Consider the following 24344-nt stretch of genomic DNA (forward strand, 5'->3'; position numbering starts at 1 on the left):
CCAGTGCAGTCCCATGTCCTACAGGTTCCTCCTGTACAGCTCATCTAACACTTCACTGAATGCTCCTTTCCATACAAGCGCCCAGTCCCCAAGGTCACACACAAGTTCTGCAGTGTCCTCATACTCCTCCCCCACTAGAGAAACTACAGGCTTGCATCCTGCCAAAGCTGGGTGTGCAGTAGACGCGCTGCTTTCAGAGGCAGAACCCTTTTTGTCTCGAGTTGTGTTTCACCAAATGGTAGAGCACAGCATGTGAAGGAACCTTCAGAGGTCATCGAACTCACCCCTCTTCCCAGACTGTCTGACTGCAGTTAGGAAAGGAAGTAACACGGATAATCACCAGTCCTTCCACAACTACAGCCAAGGGATTATGCCTTCATAGACAGCTGGAGAGTACTTATTTCTGCAGAAGGACTGATCTAATTCACCTCCATTAAAGAACTGAAGTGTAATGCTGGTTGTGTCACGCTAGGGAACTGAAACCAAAGAGCAGAAATTTAGTCAATAAGTTATCCCTAACCATAAAAAGTCTTCACGATTTTTGATCCATATTAAAAACTATTACTGGAATCAAAATACTGTGTTCGAGAGCCAAAGCACCACTTAAAATGAAAACAGCTCTCCACCCAAGGTAGAAAGTCACTGACCGCACTTCTCCACAAGCACACCCTCCTGAATAATTAGCAAAGCAACACTGACAGCTACAGGGGGCTACTGCAGAGTGATACATGCAGAGGCAAAAAGAATCTCTAACAGACGGCAGGAGACAAGGAAGAGATCCTACAAAGAGCATGGGGCTAGGACCACATACAAGAGTTCATAAAACAGGAAAGCCAGCCTTAGCAAATCAAGAACATGTTATTCATACACAGAAAACCTCCAACGCTGCAAACTCATAAATGTTATTGCAAGAGTGTTGCAATGAATTAACTTTGAAAAGCCTCGGCCACATAGCCAGGAATAGTAAGTAGGGAATGACCAAGCATAAAGACAAAAAACACTAAGTAACACATGCTGCTGGTGATGTCATTAACCACAGAAAACTGAAAACATCGCCCAGTGAAATTAAATTACTTCAGACCGTGTCAGTGATAAGCTACTGTACGTTTCCATGTCTGTAGGAAAATACTATTAAAAGCACAACAGCAAAACAGTGAAACAGAGTATCTCAAGGCCCCTGTGGTAGTAAAAAAGTAAACTAAAGACTGAGTAACAACTCACCTGATTGCCCGTTTCCGTCACTATTTCTCCTTTGGCATCCTCAGCTCGTTCCTTATTCCGGCAAACCAGGTGAACCGTGCCACCTGGTGGATTTCAACGAGAAACACATTTGACAATTAATTACTAAATATGTCATCAGCAAAAAGAAAGGGCCAGAAAGCGATTTCCAGTTTGGAGTTCTTGATTAGGCTTAGTTTTTGGTACAAGTAAGAAAAAATGAGAAACCTTTTGTGACTGCTTCCAGTCTGTGGGAAACCTGTAGCTTTCCAGTAGCAGTGGCATTCCTGGCAAGGACCACGGGCTATTAAGGGTGTTTCAACAAAACATTCAGGACACAATGAGTGGATGTACAAAGAAATGTAACAGGGTCCCAAAGTAAGGCTGTACATACAGAGAAGGCCACTGCAGCCTAGGCACTATCAGCTCAAACGATTTTCTGTTACGTTTGCACAGCATTTTTAGTGTTGATGAAATACCAGGGCTGCACTGGAAATTAAAGCTAAGACATCTGTATCATAAATGCTTGCTTTGGCGCACGTCTTAGGAGGTTTAATAAAGGGCTTGAACAGCACAAGTGACTGGAATTGTTCTGTGAAAAGGGAACACAAAACACCAGATATCAAAACTCTTCTCAGCAGTGGAAGATGAAATGACAAGGACCACGGACACAAATTGCAGCTTGGAAGGCTCAGCACAGGCATTAAGAAAAAAGTTTTCACAAGGAGATAGATAACGCGGTCCTGAAAGGTGGTGGAATTTCCTTCCCTGGTGGGTTTCAAACTCCAGCTAGACAAAGCAATGGCCAATTTGATCTAGTGGCTCAAATGGGATGCTGGATAAGATGACCTCTAGTAGTCCCTCTTCCAAATAACTTTTCCACGAAAAGAATACAAAAGACAAGGGTGTTCTCAAGGGCCTGGATATGTATCATGCCCTGATAGCTTAGCCGCATTAAAGAGAGCCTACGAAATCAGTACAGGTAGGCATCACTCTTTTTAATCTTTATGCTTTGATTCCCTGATTATTACAGGAAATTTCTCAATCTCAGTCACAGGGACACACGAACTCTTTACTTTTATCTGTTGTTGAAGGTGTTTTAAGGTTTGCTAGCAGCCCACTGCTAGAAGGCTTAAGCAATGCAATCCCAAAGGAGTGATGACTAAAACAACCAGAACCCAAATGCAAGACACCAAGCCTATCGTAGGCATAGAGCAGCCATGTAGTGCACACCCACGTAGTGCACGGCCCAGTGTGGGCTCTGAAAGCGCAACTGGCAGCCCGTGAGAGATGTTTTTCCATGGACCACAATTACAGCAAGCATACTTGGCACACAGCTGATGCTTTGAGGCTCTTGTGAAAATTTCTAACAGGGTGCAATTCCTCTACCACCCTGCCAGAGTTGGTCGCACTGCTTTTTCTGAGTGCACAACTGCAGGTAGCAGTAGGAAACTCCTGAATCCAGGATAATGATACGAGCGATACTAACCAACGTTTAAGACACTTTTCGTCTTCGACCTGCTTGTGCTACACATACGCTGTGCCTGGAGAGTACCCTTCACAGTGAAGCACTGAATACAGGCAGATCGGAATGAAAGACAGACCGTGCCCCAGTGAGATTAGATCTCACCAGTGAGAGAAAAGACAAACGTCAGAAGAGGCAGAGTACAACGCTCATCTGTTTGGCCACTCAGCCACTGTAGGCTTCACTGCAAAGGAGGGCTTCAGTGAGAGATCTCAAGGCAGTTAAGGATGTGCATTTCCAAGTGTTTAAAGAGCTCTTCCTGAAGCACAAAGGAGAGGACAAGTAATGTGCACTTGTGTAAATTAAACACAAGGAAGAGATGGCTGCCCTTCCAGCTGATCATGAACATTCTTACAGTCCATGGTATAGTCCCAGTGGTGGGTTTGCAGGGCTCTGGATACGGACATTTTCTTGCTGCCAAGGACAGGGAGTTGTTTCGGTATGATTCATGGACTACAAAAAGCATTTAAATGTATTTTCCATGGGAAAGGTCTAAAATTATCCAAATTTAAACAACACTGGGAACTGTCAACATGGCTGGGACAAGACCACATCAAACCAGAAGTGTTCATAAGTCACACAGGAAAGCCCAACTCCACAACACCCATATGTACTGGGTCTGGCTGGGATGGAGTTAATCTTCTTCATAGTGGCTTATACAATGCCATGTTGTAGATTTGTGACTAAAACACTGCTGGTAACACACTAATGCTTTATCTGGTGCTGAACAATGCACAGTGCCAATGCTTTCCATTTCTCACTTTGCCCCTCCAGGGAATAGACTGGAGGGTGCAGATGAGGTTGGGTGGGGACATGGTCAGGCAGCTGATCCCAGCTAAACAGAGAGAGTCTGTGCTGTATATCATCATGCTCAACAGTAGAGGGAATACAGGGGGTTCAGGAATTGCCATCTTTTGCTTGGGAACTGTCTGCACATTGGTCTACCCATGGGAGGTGGAAAATGATTGCTTTTGCATCACTTGTTTTATTTTCTTTGTCTCTTCACTTTTTCACTTAATAAACTCCGTTTTTTTTCCCTCTTCTTTTAAAACTGGTCTCACAAGTTCTCACTTCTGTTCTTCCTTTCCTCTTCATCCTACCAGGGGTGGAGGGGGAAGTGAGCAAGCAGATGTGTGGTACTTCGCTGCCTACTGGGGTTAACTCACTATGCCACATGACACTGATTCAGAGAAGAAATGAAATCAGGCTAGAGAAAGTGTCATCTCAAGACTGCCATTATTTACAAAGGTATGATGTGCATGAACATAAAGCCAATATAGCTTGTTTTTTCTTCTGCTAAGTCTGAACTCCTTAATTTCTTGTCTTGGTGCACTTGAAGAGATTCAACTAGAAGCCAGAGTCCCGACAGCTGACATGGAGTTTCAGAGCAACACATGCAACGATGGCATCAGGAAGACACTTATAAAAACATTTCAACTTCACATGCACAGCCGTAGCCTAGAAGGGTATCAGACCAGAAGTCTGAGTCCAACGTTATTATCTAGGTTCCAAATTCAAGACATGACCAAATCCTATGAGTATCAGGTCACCCTGACAGCATGCAACACCTGGCAGGCAGCTCCATTTGTGAGGAACAGTCACCAGGCAAAGCAATAAGGCTATTATGCATAATGGCAGTAGTGGGAACCTGAGATCAATCACATATTGGCACTGATGGGGATCTTTAACCCAAAGGCTCTTTGATGCCAATAATTTTGAGTTAGTTTAACTAAGTCCCCACTCTCCTTTATATGACAGTTGCTAGAGCCTAAGCAGGCAAAGAAAGCGACAAGCTCCTCTATTTTATTATATATGCCCAAACTCCTGTCACTCTTGCACAAGGAGAATTATTTTATCAACTCCAAAAGGGATTCGTTTTTTCCTTAAACGGTAGCTAGCTTCAGTTCATACCATCTCCTTGCTTACAGATAGCAACAGAAAAAAAAAATAAAAGGTCTGTATGTAATCGGTTAAGGGGCACAAACCCCAGGTTATTATTGTCAAGATCAAGTACAATACTTTACTCTCCCATCTCCAGCTTGGCAAAGTCAATTTGCTTTCTTTCATCATATGACACATTTGTAAGTTGTTCAAATAGTTCAAATTCTGCCAGGCTGCTACTTGCACTTAAAAAGACCTTGGTAAGTCACTGACATATTCAGATGACATTATAACATAGACAATATCGGTAAAGATGCACTTGAGAAACTTTGTAGGTTTTCTCCACTTATTTTTTTGTTCCACTATTTCAGTTTTCTCACACTCAATCCTTTAACCCATACTAATAGCACTGTAAAATAAACTGCCTAGCCTTTTTAAAAATGCTTTTTCTGTAAGGATCTCCTGGGGTTCCTCATTTCTGCCTTGGCTCACCTCTCTTTGCTATCTCTTTGGCCGTGGCCTTGCCGATGCCACTGTTTGATCCGGTGATCAGAAAGGATTTTCCAGCCACATTCACCTCGAGATCTGCTGGGTTGAAGTGCTTGGAAGCAGATTCATAGCCGCCCCTAGACAGACCAGAGACCACTGTGAGGAACTGGAAAAGAGCACAGCCAGCTAACCACAGGGAAGGTTGAGGAGCGCTTTCCCTGCACAGCTCAGATACTTTTTTCCCCAGCAGATGCAATGCAGGCTTAACTTCCCCCTCTCCCCATTGCTCCCTGTGCTCTTTGGACAGGAAACACACAGTCCCAGGGACTGTTCCAGTTATGTGGCAAAAACTGGAAGCGTTTTGCACGGCACAAACTGCGCTGGGGACGTGGGGCGGCTCCGATTTGGCTCAGACGTGCTCCCCCCCATCTTCAGGCAGCTCCCAGAGATAAGGGATTGAAATTCGCCTGCCCTGCTGGAGAAGTTTCGGTTTCAAAGTGAAAATAAACGCGGAAAGCCTTCAAATAGTTAACACCTTCCCCCACCAACACCGCCCCGAGAAACGCCACAGCGCGGCGCCCGCCCCGGGGCAGGGCAGAGCCCCGCCGCCGCCGTCCCCCGGCCCTGCTGAAGGGTCTGCGGCCGCCGGTACCTCGTGTACTCCCGCAGCCCCTTCACGAACCACACGGTGTTGCGGTACCAGGACATGGTGGCGGTGCTGCTGCCGCCCCCACCACGGTGCCGGCCCCGCCTCTGCCCTTACATAAAGGCGCCCGGTGCAGCCCTGCCCGCCCGCCGTTAGGTGACGGCCCGCCCGGCCCGGCCCGGCCCCGCCGCCATTACGGGGAGAGGGGTGCGAGGGAAGGGGGAGCCGCCTCGGCGGTCTGGGGCTTCTTCTTCGTTATACTTTCATATTTTCTGTCCCTTCTTAATCAGTCAACAAGCAAAGAGGTGAGCTCAATGCTGTGAGCCTCTGGCATGTTGTGCTGGAGGCTGCTACAGAGATGAGGCTATGGCTGTCAGTGGCTGCGTTGGCTGGCAGGGGCGGTAGCAGTGGGAGGAAGGAAAGAAGGAAGGAAAGATGGAAAGAAAGAAAAAAAAAAAAAAAAGAAAAAGGTTTGCTGAGGCATCTGCTCAGGACAAGTGCTGCTGTCAACCTCGCTAGGGCTGGAGATGAGATGTCAGGTTTTGCAAATAGAGGCTGGGACCTGCATACTGTGAACCCATTGCTCTGCAAAAAATGTTAAAAGGAAGCTCTTGCAAAACCATAAACAACCATATTGCACCACAGCAAAGAGTATTTTAGGTGACGGATAAGCCCATGAATCTCCCTGCCTCTACTAATGGGGTAAAGCGTGGCTGTAGGAAAGGGTATGCAAGTAGCCATTACAGCGAGCGAGTGAAGTTAAAAGATGTTTTCAGTTCCTGTGGTATGTGTGTTAACGATGTTAAGCCCAAGACAATCATCTGTAATGGCACATCTGGACAATCTATATTAGCCATAAAGAAATTGTCATTGTAAGTATAGTTTTTAAGCAAGGTAAGGACTATGCATTTACAAAGTTCAGTGTATAAGTTTAGCTGAGTTCACATTTTCCTATGTAGCTTGCAGGGCCACACACACAAGCTGCTTTGGGAACACTCTGTTTTCAGCATCTTAACTTACCTGGTTTCAATAGGAGAGACAGGGAGAAATGTTCCATCTTTTTTGACCCTATCAGTAGCCTTATACTTCCTTTTCTAAATCTCTTCACATTTGTAAAGAGCTCCTACTCAAGTACTCAACTTTCTCAGCATGTTGTGTAAGTATTAGGCTCTCATACAAAAGGTACTTCCCACCATGAAGTTAAAACTTTTGAACTCACTACTGTGCATATACTGGGTATCGTGCATGAAATAAGATTTTTCAGAGGGCAAAAAGACACATTTTCACAGAGATATCTTCTTATTATCAGATATCACAGAGATATCTTCTTATTATCTTCTGGATGGTCCCTATAGAGACCATCCAGGTAAATATCCTACCTTTGCACCAAATCTGAAAATGCGTGTTCTTACAAAACAGTTGAAAGAATGTATTTAAAACCAGCAGAGTGAGTCAGTTTTAACTGTTTTTGTTCTTGGAAATGTCTAGGACTTTTTGACTGAAGCGTTCCTAAACAATTCATCCTGATTCTGATGCTCAAAATGGAGACTTCTGGCCCAGAAAGGAACAGCTTGGCAGTAGTGTAATTGGCAGCACATTATTTCCTATAATAAAAAGTGAATGGCAGCCTGAACTATAGTTATGTACTTTGTAAATGTAAATATATAATTGTGAGCTATATGGAAATAGTTTTGTGATCGTCACCTACAGCCTGCAATTAGCAACCAGAACTGTACAGCCTAGACTGCTATAATGATGTTAGATAATCACATTCACTGTGAACAGAGCAGATGTTAGGCTTGTGAGAGTCCTGCGTACAGTCTGACATAATGTTCACTCTTCCTGCTTTGAATCCCTGGCCCTGCTAGCCCTCCAGCTTTCCCCTTTCCCTCACAGCCTATACAAATCTGTCTGGTTACTCTCCTTGAATGCTGGTTCTAGTAAAACACACAGCACAGGAAAACCAGAGAATTATGTGGGCGTGCCTGCCATTAGGAACATCCAGTGGCGCCCCACATTTTTATGCTAGTTGGAGAATGTCTCACCTTGGGCTTTTTAACCCTTGGTGTGTCTCAGTATGCTGTTACAAGAACAGTAATGTTCCACGGTCGCTTACCCTGCAGAATTAGCTGCATTCTTTACAGGAAACACGGTTTCAGTTTGAAAAACATTAGTGAATCTCAAACAAAACACAAACTCTGTAGAAGTTCCTGTGAGTAAATGCAATAAGCCAGGTTGTGCTTTATTCCTTTATCATTTCTTTTTACCCATGTATTTATTAAGCACTCAGACTATGGCTTAATACAAAGCAGAAGAGTCTCTGATACATTTTGTTTGTAGTTTCAGCCTATGCTCTCAAAGATAAGCGGTGCATTTCTGCAGTCTGCAGACCTCTCCAAAAGTAAATGGGGAGTATGCAGATACTCAAGATTCTGCCTTTTTTCCAGGCTAAACCATTTGAACTGTAATCAACAAGATGCTGGGTGATGCAGCACTGAGGTACTAACCACTGTGAGTATGCATGGCAGAAGCTGTCCACTAGTCAAGCACAATAACACATTGAGACAGCTAGACAGTGAAAGTAGCTTATAATATTTGGGTGTTTAAGTGGTGATGGTAAATGACAGCATATTGCTTCTGTTATTTAACATCAGGGCCTTGGAGAAGATATGATTGTTAGGAAGAGATTTGAATGTAGAGATGGGAACGGGTGTTGCCCTGGTACATACACAAGATTCTCTAAGGATATTATGTAAATACAGTAGCACCACTACGGTGATGTTAGGCATACCCTTTTAACAAATACCACTTTCAGCAGATTCTGTAAACATAAAGAAATGGTGCCCTGGTCATTGAAGTGTTAGTGCAACAATCCCCAGTTCGCTTAGAATCACTTGTTTTTTTACATAGTGAGGGCCTAAGGTAGCACCAAGAAAGGAATTGTGACAGTACTGTGTTGATACATCTGTGCATGAGAATTTCAGCTGCGAAACTTCTCTCTCATATCTGTCTGAACAGCTTCATTTCAGAAGCGAGCTCTTGCACTGCCCTAACGCCTAGATGTTTCTGTTACCTCATTTCACCTCCCCTGATGTTTTTGATTTTGTACTCTCGTTCCAGAGGCAGGAGACTAGAGACTGAACAAGTGCTCTCAGCTAACCCAGCCATCACAGTGGTAACGCCACAGGGGTTGTGTGAAGGAGAAAGCTGAGACAGTTTTGCCAAGAGTTGCCTGGTGCCAGTGAAGTGCCTGCCCGGCAGTACTCTCACAAGCAAACTTTCCACCCATATCAAGACTTCTGGCTGCTTGTTGCCTTTCATACTGAATTCTAGGTCGATACACTTTGTTAGCTGACTCAGAATACATTCTGGAGTTTGGGAAATATGGGAACTTACAGCTTTTGGTTTCTTTCATGGTTACTGCTAGCTTAGCATTAAACTGAGATAGGAGACTAATCGGGATGGGAGGGACTTTTTGGACAAGGAATTCTTCTTTTGGATTGGCAGCCAACATCTGAGGTAGTTACCACAGCCAGCAACTGTGAGGGAGAGGGAAGGATCAAGAAAAGCACAAGTCTGTTGAGCTCCTGGCATTTCCCTCATTTGAGCACAAAACAAGATGACTTCACCCTGTCAGTGCTTAGTCCTGATATAATGTACTCATATTAACTGTTTCCCTTGAGGACTATAACACTTCAGGCATGTCTACGCTGTCAAATAACTCATGGCTTATTCCCAGGTCCTGATCCTCATATTGCCCACACTCCACAAATACTTGTTGATGGCTTTCTTTAGATATTAATTGTTATGTCTGTCCAAAACAAACTCAGAAAAAAAAATTAGACTTGATCCATCATTATATCTGTGAAAGAGCAAGGAGTTTTAAGCAAGTTTTTAATTGCCTCACAACTCAAAAGAAGAGTTGAAAATACTGATTACTGTTAAGGGCTCTGTGTTTCAGCATGTTTCGTATTTTCTTCCCAGGGGACAGATCTAAAAGGTAGATAGAGTACTCAAGAGCTGAAGAGCAATTATGTATTATGCAAGATGTTTAAGAGCAGCTTCAAGGCCATCCTGCCAGTCTCTTCTATCATCTTTTTTTTTTTTTTTTTTTTTTTGAGAGGCTGAAATCTCTGTCTTAAGCACAACCGGCTCCTTTGCTTGCTTCCTACAGGAGATCCAGCAGGCTGTTGTGCATCCCCTCCTTGCATTGCAGCTACCAATTTTCTAATTAAGTTGCTGTGCCTGCCTCCATTAAATCAATCAGAGCCTTGCCACTGATTGCAACGGGAATGGGAGCAGGCTTTTGCAGCAAGGCTCAGCATCTGCTGGAGCCAGGTTTTCCAAGTGGCACCATGTGCAAGCTCCCGTCCCTGGGGGAGCCACCCACGAGTGAGCTTTTGCCATGCTGGCCTCAGCTCCGGATGCGGAGCACTTGAAAACAACTTGAGCAACCAGCAGTGCCCCAGTGAGTGTAACAGCAATTAAGAGCTGTCAGCAGCTCCGGGAGAGGCAGTCAGCACCCTTCCCCTTGCCTGGCTGAAGCTGAGGGTTTGGTGAGTGGTTGAAGAGGAACATGCAGGCCCCGAGGTCCCAGGGACACGTCTGAAGTACTTATGCTATTAACAGGGAGGGAGAAGCAAGAGCTGCTCATCCTGAACGCAGGGAGGAGTCGAAGTTCTGACGGGTGGTGTTTTTAGGAACAAGAGTGTATTTTCTTTGTTGTGTGCTCTTATACCCAAGCCATTGCTAAGTTTGCTAGCAGCTGTCATCAGCAGGGTTGTTTTCAATGAACTGTCAGGCTTTCCCCGGACCGTATAGCCTTTTGTTCTCAAAAAAAAAAAAAATGCCAGTATGTCATCATCTCCTCTCAGTGGCCAGTAAAAGGAATCTCTTACTCTGCCTTATCAGAAGTATAGATTTTGCCATCAGCTGCTGAGGGCTCTGGTCTCCAAGAGCCTGTGGGGTCAGGCGTGTCCTGGCAAAGGAGAGGAACTGCCGAGTGACCTCCCAAAGTGAACAGAACTGTTGGGGTACAGCAGGTTTAGTTAATTAATCTCCTGGATATCATATAGTTTATAAACGCTTCAGTATATAACTGTTTTAAGAAATAATAGGAACTTTATAATTGATTTTCATCTTAGAAAACCTTTTTTTTTTTTTTTTAGTCAGTAAAATACCGATTTTATGATTCTCCTGATTGAAAAATGATCTTGAAAAGTGTGTTCTTACAGTGCACAACATACTCAAACACATACATGTCTGTTGCTCTGCTGTGGCAGTAATGCAGTTATCTGCACTAATATTTTCTTCAGCTACCTGCTTCTCTTCTTGCTACTCTTCTACTGGATCTTACTGTTCTTACTGCTGGCTCTTGGACAGGGATACTACTCATGGGCTTATTGACTTGGGTGAGTTCTGCCATACTCCATTCTTTTCTCTTATTTTTATTCTGCAAATCTTACAGCTTATTAGGGTTGATTATCCAGCTTACTCATTTATATCCATGCAGCCAACCCCTCCCCTGCAATTAGCCACTAGACCCATTTATTCATTTTTATTTCACCAGTTGTTGGAGGAAATTTTTGAATGTCCATTAAATATAATAAACACTTTTTTTCTGATATGTTCTGAAAATAAATAAAAAGTATGAAACAGTAATGTGTACTGAAGTTTCCCTACTTGGAGATCTTCAAAAGCCAGGACATGGTCCTGGGCAACCTGCTCTGGGTGCCCCTGATTGAGCAGGGGTTGGATGATGGCCTCCAGGGGGTATTTCCAACCCTAACCATGTGTGATTCTGTAATTTTTTTTATGTTTATTTTTATTTTCTGACGGACTGAGAGTCAAATCCATAAGATAGCCAGGTAACTGACTGACATGGAAATCAAGAAGACCTTTTTACAAAAAAAGCTTTCATACACGTTGGCCTACCAGCCCACGGTTTGTATCTCAGGGCACCTCTCACATTTAGCTGTTAGATTGCAGCGTGGGGAAAGGTATCACAGATTTCCCCTTTGCCTGAGTATTAGTGGTCATACAGAAGAGTCAGTATGGCTAAGATTCAAATCTGGGGGGCAAATCGGCCTCTGAAATAATTACTCATCTCAGTGAAATTGCAGCAGGGTTGATTATAATTAGCATGACTAGTAGATGTAGCGTTCCTTAGTTTTTAACCTCCAACCACATAGGCTCATGCGTTTACATTGGTCAATATCTTCCTCCCTGTATTTTTATTCAAATGAGACATTTGATAGACATTCACTCTTATGAGCATGTATGTGTGATTTCTCAGCATTTCATGCAGTTTTCTCTGAAACCTGTTCTAGCAATATAACATTGTACTTTTCAGCAGTTTTCTTGTACTTTTTCTTGTACTATGCAATGTAAGATTGTACTTGTCAGCCTTTTTTATTCCCCCTCTAAATATGCTTTCTAAAAATGTTTTGGTTTTCCCCTTGTGGTTAACATCTGTGGGACTTTCATGTACTCCAGTAGTGATCAGGAAACATAAGCCAAGAAGCAACAATTTCGGATCGCATTCCCTTGTAACAATCCCGTCTCTGTTATAGGTAGAACACACATGGGTCTTCATCGTGAGGCAAAGCCTGTATCAACTAGAATTCAGGGAAGATGAATAATCAGAATCAGAGATAAAAATCAAGGTAACTTACAGAAACTAATCTGTTAAAATGCTGTGCAAAGTATAGGAGTTGTCACTGGTTTAAGATTTGTAGCCCTTTGACTGTAAAGCCCAAGCATTTAGGTTCATTTATACCGACTGTTCACATTTCAGGATCTGAGACATTTAAAACAGCTCTTGAAATAACCTAGAATAGCTTCTGCTTTTTTTTTTTTTTTTTTTTTCCTGCACAGTCACCTTGTCGTTTTAAAGTCTGGTGTCTTGGGACCTCATAAAGCTCAGAGAGCAAGTGCTGTGTGAGAACGATCTCCTGCTTCTCCAGCAGTACAGAGCTCCTGTTTCTACTCCAGAGGAGACAAAGTCTCTGATATGGCTGATGTCCATCTTTCCCTTCTTCTTTGGGTCAGCAGGTAGGACTCCAGAGCTGTCTGTGTTCAGCATTTGAAATGAAGGACTGAAATGTTTACTTGTCTGGCTGTGGCTTTTAGAAAAGCTATGGGAAGCTGCTCCTCAGAGCTTTGGAATATTATGCCTATTGCCAAAGAAGGTGGAGTAGAGGGAGGAGAAATATTATGTGGGCAATAAAATGTAACAAGCATAATGTGTTTCATGGCTGCTGCCTTTGCATTTATGGTATGTATATGTCTATAGTCTGTATGTGCAAGCAGAAACGTCTTTGTGTCTTTATATTACCTGATACTAGCAGTGCACAGGCTATCTAATCCATTGAAATCATGGTTATTTTTTCCTTTAAGAGCTAGAAAGAGTGCTTTGTTTCTCAAGGGGAGGTGATTTAACTAGAACAGTTGCAGGTGACTTCCTCCATTGTAATCAGTACATTTCTGAGTTCATAGTGATTGGTTTAAGGGTGTATTTTGTTCAATTTTCCCAAAGACGTTTGTATTACTGTAGAAAAAAAAAAGGGTATTTTTCAATTTGTAATTCTAGTCTAGTGGCAAAATGTTAAACAATTTCATACCGAGGTGTATATTGTATTTTCAGCCATTCAACACTTGGACTGTAATGACTTAGTTCCCCCACAGTGGTTTGCTGAGGGAATGTGTTTATTCCTCCAGGGACTGAGCATATATATGCCTGGGACACCGTCAGTCTGTGGCAATTTAAGAAGTTGCTGTTTGCAAGATAAGGTGCTGTGGACCATGCAAATATTCCTAGTTTACCCCAAAGTGAGATAAAATTCCTTCAATTAAACTACCTTCCTTTGGGTTTAAGCTGCGTGCTTTATTTAACCATTGGAGCAACCCAAGAGAACTTATTCTGCTGGTGGTAGCGGGTCAGAGAAACAGTGAAAACTTACTAAGCCACTATAACTCAGTTGTGTTTAATCATATGCCCAAAACCAGGTGTCCCAGCTCCACACCTGCATCATTCCACCCTGCTGAAGAAGGCAGTGGCAGTGAAAATGCAGAAGGCATACTCAGATCTGTCTGGATGGCTCCAGCAGTTTTGAAGGTGTTACTCATGTACACAAGTAAAGGTAAATACTGTCAATTCAGAATTTTCCTCTCCGGATCTTAACAAAGCTTTCTGTTTACTCTATAGAACTTTAAAGTATTTTACAGCTGCCATTACGTTCTGTAATACCTCCTCCATCATTTTCCACTTGAATCAACCGTGTACTGAACACGAACAACGTGATTTGGCAGCAGTTTCCCAAGAAGTCTGCGAATACACTGGATTCTCATACCTAAAATATTAAATCTCCAAAGTAGACTGCAGAGAATTATTCAGTCTTAGCCTTCCTTGAAAGAGACACGGGCCTCAGGCTCACTGCTGTATCACTGGGGTTTCATAAATCATTGCTCGTCTGCTGAGCTGCTGTAACTGTCCTCACACAGGCGCTCATAGCTTAAATCTCTTCTCTTGTGCACTGAACTGAAATCCGCTCATCTTTGCGCGGGTAGGAGCACACGCATCATCACTTGCTGCAAGATCGCTGGGTGCACAGTGGCATAGTGATCAGTTCTGACTCGCTTAGGAGCTTGAGCCCTTAATTCTTTGTGAACAAGAACTATCCTAGCAGCATTTTGCAAGAACAGGGACATTTTTACTGGGAGTCCCATGGAAGGAATGTGTGTAGCTACTTTCTTGAAAAATTTCCTTTGCATTATCAACTCAGTATAATTTTCTTTTTTATGGTTTTGGGTGAAGTTCCTGTGTAATGTTAAACAGCTGCTTTGTTACATTCAAGTGATGGATGGAGTTATTCCTGCTGAGATGCAATTTCTTAAACACTTTGGCATCTTAATGAATGAAAGATGCTCTCCACTGAAGGTAAAATCACTTAGATCACTTCAGAACTGAGCTCTGAATATATGACTATGCTGAAGTCCTGAAGACCAAGTGCTGAGCCACTGAAATATTTGGGGTGGGAAGGAGGAATTCTAGCATTTCACCATTAGCTAAAGTTTTGGTTCCGAAATGTGTAGTGCCTTCAGAAATGTGTAGTGCCTTTAGAGAGGCAGTAGAGAGCGTGGGGTGGAGCAGCTCATGGAAAAACACAGCCCGTGATTTCTTCCAGACACTATCTGCAGCCCACTGCTAAAAGGAAGGGCTGCTGTTGGTCCTGTACCCCCAACACACAACCATGGCAGTGTTAGCGATCCCCATTCCTTGTATTTTTGGGCAGGGACAGCCTTAACTGTGACTCTGAGTGGCTGCTACAGAGCTGGGGAATGCTACACTGCTGCTTCCCTCTTGGCAGATTATTCCACCCTTTATCCTATCTTCTTTCTGAGATTAGCTTTCTGGAAATAAATAATTCTTAAAGTCAGGACGTGAATTAAAATCTGTATGGACCAAATGCACCCTTAGTTGTCTATGCAATAGCCCCTGAGATAAATGTTCATGGCTGATGACAGGTGATTCCCACAGGTGTTGTACTGTTTAGCTTCAGTCCCAGGGTGGATGGTTGAGCAAAGCCTGTTCAGCTATGGCATTTTGTTGTTCTTGAACAGATCTTGCCCTTCCACAGGTGTCCTATAACTCAGGTTTCTCTAAAACACAGGCTGTGTGGTTTTTAACAGAAAAGATACCCCAAACAGACACCTGCTTCCTCCGTCTGGGGCCATCCCCATGCTCATGTAGAGGGGAGCCCCTCCACTTTGACCGTATCAACAGAAATGCATAAAAGCAAAAGCAGAAAGAGCACTTTTACACTGCATTCGTCAACACATTAAAAAACAATCTACCAGGACCGGTTATGGGCTTGTTCCATTGCATGTCACAAAACAATTGTCTCTGTGCATGCCTGTGCTTTTAAAGCTGACACTGCTGTTGACTTAAAAGCTGTTTTCATTACATCTGCCCATTGAGCATAGATTTCCATAAGTACAGCACCACGGTGAACAAATCAAACGTACACTCACATCACAACCAGAGAACTGCTGTAGTAAGCACGTCCACCTGAACTTCTCACATCCCTGCCCAAGTCTCATCATTTTCTATATTTAAACTACCAACATAATGTCATCCATTTTTCTATGAACTTAATCATAAAGATTTGACGAGCATCTTTGTGTTGGTGTGGTACTGACAGATTACTGTTATACAAAAAGTGGAGAAAGAGGAGTCTCCCCAGGCTGGGGAACACTGAGCTGGTACTCGGTAGCTCAGTTCCTCGTTCTGCCAAAGACTTGTACTGTGGCCTTGGCTCCGTTTGGGTGTATTGGATATGTATGGATATATTCAGACCACTTGCTTTAGCACCAAATATAGATACAGATGCTTTCTAGTCCAGGTTCAGGAGAGACCTTGGGGCCATATTCAGGCTGCCTTTTATACATGCTCATATTGCTATCACAGCTACTCCTTGGCTGGTCTAACAGTAGCCCAAGAAGCTCTTTGATGGCCATCTAAATTCCTGTCACAGTCCATGTGCCACGCAAGGCAGTCTGAACGCAGCCCTTCATCTTTTGTGCCTCAGCCCCTTCATCTGTAATGCAGGGACAGTAACAGCAAGGCTACGGAGGTGTTCAGGTCCCAGGAAGGAGGACAGCACGGCTACTTTAACAGGCAAAGATGTACTATGCTGAAATAACATAAGGGGACCTGGTTTTAGAGGAGCTTGTCATCTGCAAGGGCTTACTGCAGAACTTGACACTACAAATAGAAAACCCAAGAGTTAAAAAAGAGATATAGAAGTTAGCAAGAGTGCACCCTGGCATCTGCAGCAGCAATTTTACATCGAATGTGCTGTGTTCCAGCTTAGCTATTTCCAGATGGCACTGGAATGTATTTTACAATTTCCTCTTGCAGTTGACTGCTAACATACATATCTATAGTACAACAAAGATACACACAAGGGTGAATTATTGCCTTTTCTTCATTGTACACCCTTTCTCTAACATCTGGAGCTTAATTTCTGTGGCCTTTAGTCTTCCTCAGGAGAATATCTTTGCCTGGAAAAACAGTATATGCAGCAGCTACAAAAGATAAGGAGAAAGAGAACGGTGTGGCTAATAATGAGAACACCAACAGCAAAAATGTACAGGGTTTTGTCACAGTAATCCTGAGGCTGGTGGAAGGGTGGGATGAAATTTGGCAGATACACAGAGAAAACCCAGTAGTTCCCAAGAATGAACCAGAGGAAGAGGAAGAGGCTGAGGGTTAGATGGATGTAGTATTTGTGAGCGTTCTGCCTCCAGGGATATTCGTCGTCGTCATCATCATCAATCACAACAGACTTGGAAAGCAGCTGCCTCATCCTTGTTGAGTCGTACAGCAGAAGGGTCACCTGGAGACATTGGGGGAGAAAAGGCAATAAGTAAATTGGTTGTGGAAAATCTGAATACCTTGTGACCACTGCCATCTTTTCAGCCAAATTAAAATTGAGTGTGGGGACATGGCATAAGAGAAATCAGAGGAGCCACAAATGAGGCAGATTCTGCCGGAAAATAATAAGTTTTTCCATACAGTTGATTCACCAATGAGATTTAGGGCAGACATCGGAAAAAAACTTGCCAGTGGTGAGGATAGAAAGGCATGGGAACAGACTATGTGGGGAAATGGCAGCAGCTCCCTCACTGGAGATTTTAAAGAACAGATTAGAGTAACTGCTAGATGTATTGAGGAGAGTAGTTCCTGCCTTGTAGTGGGTGGATTTGTCTCTCCTAGCTCCATTTACCATTGCCATACAGGTGAATCAGGTGGGCATCCTGGGAACAGGATTCTCTTGCTCTTCCCTGTAAAACTGATTGCTCCATGCAGCTCTTTAGCTTTGAGGTGAGCTCAGTACACAGGCAGATTGCTCAAGCCTCATCATGCTCAGTGATGGAAATGGGGTTAACTGGCAGATGAGCTTCAGTTTGGAGGAAGTCAGAAAGCCCTCCCAGCTGGATTTATAGATCTCAACTGCATCTAACAAGTTTTGGGAAAATGCATTTAAACCTTACATACATTGCCTTGCCAAGCTGTGATTGAAGCACATTCTGGCTGTTGCTCACATTGTTACTAACTGCAGAATATCTGCTTATGGAGTATGACGACATGAATTCAGCAGGGCTCTCCGGACACTGTAGGATGGCTCAATTGCCTTGGTGAACACCTACAGGTTACCACTGCCTTTAAAAGACTGGAGGTCCTAAAGAAACAGATGAGAAACCTACCGATCTGTCCAGATCCTTACAACCAGAATGACTTGTCATTAAATTATGTCCATCACGGGACAGCGTTATTTCAAGACCTCATCCTACAACCATTCGCTGACACCTTTTAGGTCTCTGATTTCAAGCTAGCCAGATATACTGCTCAGGCACAGCTCCCATAACCCAGTACCAGTCAGTGCAGGCTCATGAGTTTAACAAGGTAGAATTTAGGCAGTGGAACTTATCTGGAGATCAAGTGCTATGAGATGACGTTAGTTAGGCAAATCAAATTCTGATTTTTGATATTGAAATTGATATTGCCAGGCTGCAAAATACACAGTCCTGCTGTCAGCTGAAACCAAATTTAAGCCATCATTTGATGTCAGCAGGAATATTAACCTACCCACTTATTTTGGTTGAGAAAAACTGGATTCAAATCAGCAATAGCTAAGAAATAGTCAACGTTTTTGATGAATGCTTCAATTCATTAGCTTGAAAATTTCCTTTCAACTCTGATCTAATCTTTTCTAAACCATTATTAAATGAATCTTTGATTACACAAATAGGCCCAATGCTGTGATTGAATGACTAAGCATTTGCCAGGAGAACTCACAGCATAGCAAATTCATATAGCAAGATTAAGCACTTTCTTTGTTCTCCATTTACTTATTTACTGACCAAAGGTCCTCAGAGTGATTATTCATTTCCCAGTGAGGTACTACAGTTTGGGTACCACTGCGAAAGAGCGCAGGGGATGTAGAGACCTGCAGGGGAATATTCTTTCCCCCTTTTTTCAATCCTGGCAAAGAAAAGGAACCAGAAACGTTATCAAAGGGGCATGGCACAGTGGGGGCCATCCTTCGTCCTGGAGTTTACATAGAGCTAAAGCTTTGTTATAGTGCCCAGGGTGTGACAGATATGGGGGTACCTGGACTTGTCAAGCTGCCAGGCTCTGGCTCAGCACAGATAAAAGTGAGCACAGTCCACTAGAAAATGGGTAGCTGTGGTTAGAAAATACTGTGCCTAGATTAATAAACCCTGCTGGGAGGCAAGGATGCGGTTATTTTGGGAGGAAGCCGTGCTACTGCGTAGTCATCGCTTCTAGCCAGGCCGAAGTGTGAGTAAGTTGAACTTGTGAAGCGCGATGTGCAAACACCCATGAAAGTGCAGGAGAAAGGTCTGGCAGGCTCGGAGGGCTGCTCGAGGAAAGAGGACCCCATTTGCCACAGCCAGCCACGTTCTGTAGGCATTTCCACCGGCAGGGATGGTAGCACAGATGCTGTGATGTAGGAGAAAGTCACACCACACTGTGTGGGACAATGCTGAAGAAAACTCATTAGCATCTCACTTGACTGATGGGAGCTTTAAGTGCTGGAACAAGCACGGTTCAATCCAGATAGCTGCCTTCAGTGCTGCGTGCACATAGCTGTCTGGAGCCATCATTATGTCTTAACTAGCAAGTCAAAGTCTAGTCACACAAGATATTTTTCACACATACGAGGCACATTACCTTTAAGCTGCCAATCACGCCACCCACCAGCAGATATAATGGAATTAGTGGCTGAACTGGGCAGTCTTCCAAAAACTTCATTCCTGAACGGCAAAAATTGATAGCGTTTGTTATCTCCAGTGATCAAATAGTGCAACGAGCTATACAGTGGAAATTAAAGGTGCTGCAAGAGAAGCACAGACCCGAGACACGTACCCAGCATCTATGGAAATAGGGGCTGAATTTAATGGGGTTTGCCTCTCTCACTACAGGACTGAGGGCCATGAGCAAACAAAAGGCAGGAGGAGAGCAAAGGGAACAACAACGCTGGCTTCCAGCGTTACTAATCGGAGACAGGTACGCTGCTTGTTAGCATCAGCCACCTCATTTTTGTTGAGTGAACAGCTGAATGAGCTGGGTCAGGAAATTTTCATCGGAGGTAGAAAATGGAAAATTAAAACCATCTGTAAAAAAAGGAATTCTGATAAGCTTCTCCCAGGTCTCTTCTGCTCATTAGCTCCATGCGTGCGGCATGTTCCCGAGTCAGATGCCTCAAAGCTTGGGTACCAGCGCCCGTGGGAGCTCCTGGAGCGATTTTAGCTACCCATACAGCTAATGGGGAACCAGAGAAGCTCAAGTTTCCCGGCTGTTTGGGTTGCTGGAGGCTAAAAGCACTGGTTGTTATGGAGCCGGGGATCCTGGCAACCCTCAAATCTACTGCTAGAAAGCTGAGTAGGATTTAGGGAAGGGAATATATGGCAGCACAAGGATGATGTTGGCATTAGACACAGAAGCTTGTGATACAGGTCTGTGGCAGTGAGACTCATCTGTCCAAATTTAGATGTCTGCAATGCAGGCATCTATATCTGAACTAGTTTCCTAGACTCTCTTTATAGTCAATAGGGAGAAATAGACACTTCTAAAATTCAATTCCTCTCGTCCTAAGATAGGCGTTTAAAATAGGTCAGATGAATTGTGCCCTGAAAGTGCCTCTTTCTCTCTATAACTATACAAGGAATCTAGACAGCCAGCTGTAAATACCTAAAGTTAGCAGAGATGAATCATTTGCCCAAGTCTCCTACCCACTGGCATCTTTAGTCAATTTTAAACTGTTCATTACACTATAATTTTATTGTCATTGATCCCATATTTCAGGGCTTCTGCTGATCAGTTGCAGAGGCCAGAAGAGATTTTCTGTTTTCTTCTTGGTGTATAACGTGTTTTCTAGGAGCATTTTTGACTTCCCTCTTAACAGTTGGGGTTCTCTAGATGCAGGACACAGAAAGCAATATGCTGATCTTAGTGCTAAACGTCTCTCAGGTAGAACATCTTGCCTCCATGTTCAGAACTACACCGAAAAGGAGGATTAGGGTAAGAAAGGAGGTACCGGTGTTTTCTAGTTTTTGTTTGTTTGTTTTGCCTGATTCTGTAGCTGTGGCCCTCTTCAGCTTTTCAATTTGCCCACCAAATCCACTCCTGTTGCTGGTCCAGAATATTGCTGATGCTCTGAACGTCTCCCACACATCTTTCATAGCTTAAATAGGTGTTCTGCATTGTGGTTGCTTGCTAATCTTAGGTTAGTCGTAGGATGCAGTGATCTGCTGTGTCTCTGGGCTGCGGAGTCCAGTGGATTCTTCTAGACTAAATATTTATTACCAGGCTTCTTGAAATTGAAAAGGGCTGGACTTGGATGGACTTGGACTCTCTCCCTTTTTGTCTGCTAGTCTCAAAGCTGCAATGTTTTGTCCATTTTGCCACTATCTAACACCGAGGCCTGCTCAGACTTCCAAATGTAAAGAGGTGGGCAGCGGGGATGTCATTGAAAATTGTATCTTTTTCAGAAAGCAGCTGCCAGTGTTTCCAGAGTCCTTGGCCCTGTAATAGCCTGCCTCAAAAGCAGCTGGGCAGGGAACTTGGGGAATATCTTTCAGTTTAGGAACCTAGGCAATTGCTATTTCCAGTGTATTACTGAGATTTTGATCTGAGGGGAAAAAAAAAAAAAAAAAAAAGGAAGAAAGGAATCAAGAAAACATGCCAATACTTTTCATGGAGCTAAGATTCTGTTTCCCAGACCAATCTGTTATGGGGTCCTTTCATATATGTAGCATGACAGCAGTCAGTCTTGGGAACGATTTGAATGACAGGCAGTGGTACTGTAGTTTTGGGGAGAACATTCCAGGCAGATATGACAGGAAAAGAGGAGGTGAAAGGAAGTAATGCAGCTGTAACTTCAAAAATACAGCACTGTGGGTGAATAGGAAATACGGACCTACTGTTGGCAGATGGGCAGTGCTGCATGTTACAGTGAAATCTAGGTGCATGCACCTTGTGCCAGCCAATTCACACACAGCATATGTGTGATTTATTTGGGAACACCAAGATGAGCAGGAGCTCGTTTTGGCTCTTAATGATGGGGTAGAGGGACCGTGAGAGATCAAAGCTCTGCTTTGAGTCGAGTGCTCCCTGCAACTTGCCCTGGCACCGAGCATTGCCCTCATTTTAATTGCCTTACTCTTCTCAGGCAGCTGAAAATGGCTGAAATGCACCTCGTAGCAAAGGAGGGTGGCTTAGTGGCACTGAGGGACATGATTTAGTGATGGCACTCAATAGGCCAAACTGATGGTTGGTCTTGATGGCCTTGAAGATCTTTTCCAACCCAAATGATTCTATGATTCTAAAGTAAGATCAATCTGATGTCTGCTGCCTGCTCCCCACCTTCTCACCAGGCCATTTTCTCTTGTTCCTAGAGGATGGCTGCAGCCACCATCACGTAGCCCAGCTCTCTGGCAGGCCCTGGACTGGGGGCCTTACCCTAGGATCTAAGTGCTGCAGTGAATTTATTGCAAAGTGAGTACTCTGGGCACCATTTTATCAGAAAACGTATCAGCAATTCAGAGGAAACTCACAGTAAGTGGCTGAAGGAATGAGATGCAAAGAAAGGTTATGTTAACAACAGCCATTAAACAACAAGACTGGCTAAACACAGTACAGAGTATCGGAGCAGTCTTCAGACAGCTATTGGGAGCACTTGAGGGTTGAGGAATTATTTAATTTGGTATAGACTTGAGCACAAGGAGTAGTACTGTGTTAAATTTGAACAGGGGAAAACTTAGACTGGCTACTGAGACAATGATGTCATCAGCCTTCAGATGTGATTTAGCTACCCCTGGGGAACACTGCACATAAAGGCAGCCTGGACAACGCACAAGAATGTGTTGTTGGGAGCAATCTTTCACTGTCCGGAAAACTAGAAAAAATCCCCCAGAAGAAAAGTCTAGGAGGTCTCCATCACTGTCATTATTTTTGGAGTGTTTAGTGAAAAATGTATCATCCCTACTGGTAAAAGTTAATTTGCTAATCAAATTTGCTAAACAATCCATGGCTTAAATGATGTCACAAGTCTGGAGCTTGGAAAATTTTGAGACTCTTTTTCATGTATCATGACTTATACTGTGATTTACAGTACTACCAAAATTTTAAAATGTATGTTGTTCGTGTATAATTATTACCAGAGCTACCAGTTATTCATCTCTGTTTTTTAACTAATATTATTATAATTTACTTGTTAACATCTGATAATATCTCACGGTTTTCCTCTGCAGAAAACAAGAGCCAAAATGACTGGTGACACATCAGCAAGTTATTCTCTGAGATCATGGTAACAGACTGTTATAAAAAAATCAGAGGCTTTTGCTCAGATAATAAATATCTGCATTTTCCTTGACATTTAATTTTCCTAAAAATGCCTTTGCAGATATGTAGCTGCTGGAAACCAATATCCTCTGACAACACTATATTACGGTGACATTATCTCTTAATTTCAGTAAGTTGTGAAAAAAAGGGATCTGTATCTGATGGAGGAGATATCCGCAGCTCCAGGCTAATGTCTTACTTTACGCTTTCCACTTCTCTCTGATCTTAAAGATATAATGAAATATTCCTAAGAAATGATATTTAAAAGTGGTCAGATTCCAGCCACGTATTCATTTCCAGAAGGCTAGCTGTCAACATGCATGCAAGCTGTACAGCACTTGAAATTATACCTTCCCACCGCTATTCCACAGCTCAGGCGTATTCAGCCTAGGGAAAAGCTAAAGCTGAAATCCTCTTATGGGATAAATAGCAATTTTAAGTCACAGATAAGCAGAAGAGCCTATGTGTTGAGATGTAACAGTTCAGCCCATCTCCCTAGTTCCTAATTGCTCCTTAATCCCCAATTAGAACTCCCTAATTCTTAATTAGGACTCCCAAATCAGAGTCCTGCCACAGTTGTCGCTGGTACTCAGAAGGCCCCAGCTAAAGGAAGCAGTGCCAGCCTTTAGCTGAACACATTTTTACAGTTCTGGCCAAATTATAGATGCCTACAGTTAGGCTGGTTGTGCAGCTCCCTTGAAAGCCATCTCATCCCAGCGCAGACATCTAAAGGAGGCCGTGGGACTTTCACTGTCTGAAATGCCCATCTCTCTTAACTGGCTGCAAGGGAAACAGGCAGCACTGGGCTTGGCTACAGATGTGTACAGCCCAGAGCTAGGTGGGATGCATCCCGCCCACAGCATCTGCATGTAGAGCTTGTTTGCACCATGTCATCATTAATAATTAGGCAGAAGGTGGACAGGTTCTCCAGGACACCGAGCCGCAATGATTGTTAGGGCTTCCGAGGACAAGACTTACAATTTAAAGTGATCTGGGTACTCTGGAAAAAGACATCCAAAATCTGTGAGATGACATCTGATAAAGTCAAGCACTACATCTAGGAGAGAAAACTTAAATGTAAGTTAAAAAAAATGAGAAATGTCTGATAGGGAGCAGCACTGCCAAAAAACATCTGGGCTTGCAATGCACCATAA

At 43.4% G+C, this 24344-nt stretch overlaps 2 protein-coding genes and 1 long non-coding RNA gene across 9 annotated transcripts in view; 1 reads left to right on the forward strand and 2 right to left on the reverse strand.

The window, feature by feature from the left end:
• Positions 1-5890, reverse strand: part of DHRS12 (dehydrogenase/reductase 12) — a 27441-nt gene extending 21551 nt beyond the window's left edge. For 4 of the 5 annotated variants that reach the window (XM_083828535.1, XM_083828534.1, XM_083828533.1 and 1 more), the window contains exons 1-3: positions 5766-5890; positions 5117-5250; positions 1222-1304 (exon numbers count right to left, since the gene is read on the reverse strand). In XM_083828535.1, the coding sequence (XP_083684661.1) occupies positions 1222-1304; positions 5117-5250; positions 5766-5821 (273 nt within the window). In that variant the 5' untranslated portion in view covers positions 5822-5890. Of the gene's footprint in view, positions 1-284; positions 430-1221; positions 1305-5116; positions 5251-5765 lie in introns of those variants that run through there. The other variant, XM_083828537.1, reaches the window with a different exon arrangement.
• LOC310896393 lies at positions 5817-23825 on the forward strand. 3 transcript variants are annotated; one of them, XR_014581450.1, is made up of 7 exons: positions 5890-5966; positions 8207-8270; positions 12332-12424; positions 12636-12812; positions 13767-13900; positions 22245-22344; positions 23100-23825. It is a non-coding gene; the product is annotated as an uncharacterized lncRNA (long non-coding RNA). The 3 variants fall into 3 exon arrangements; XR_014581448.1 differs by having other exon boundaries at positions 5817-5915; positions 12332-12812; XR_014581449.1 differs by having other exon boundaries at positions 12332-12812.
• The window catches only part of TMEM272 (transmembrane protein 272), a 20616-nt gene continuing 11973 nt past the window's right edge, over positions 15702-24344 (reverse strand). The window contains exons 4-5 of the mRNA XM_083828566.1: positions 19519-19601; positions 15702-17158 (exon numbers count right to left, since the gene is read on the reverse strand). Of these exons, the coding sequence (XP_083684692.1) occupies positions 16796-17158; positions 19519-19601 (446 nt within the window). The 3' untranslated portion in view covers positions 15702-16795. The remainder of the gene's footprint in view (positions 17159-19518; positions 19602-24344) is intronic.

The sequence above is a fragment of the Anser anser genome (genome assembly GCF_964211835.1).
Source record: "Anser anser genome assembly, chromosome: 1".
Lineage (NCBI taxonomy): Eukaryota > Metazoa > Chordata > Aves > Anseriformes > Anatidae > Anser > Anser anser.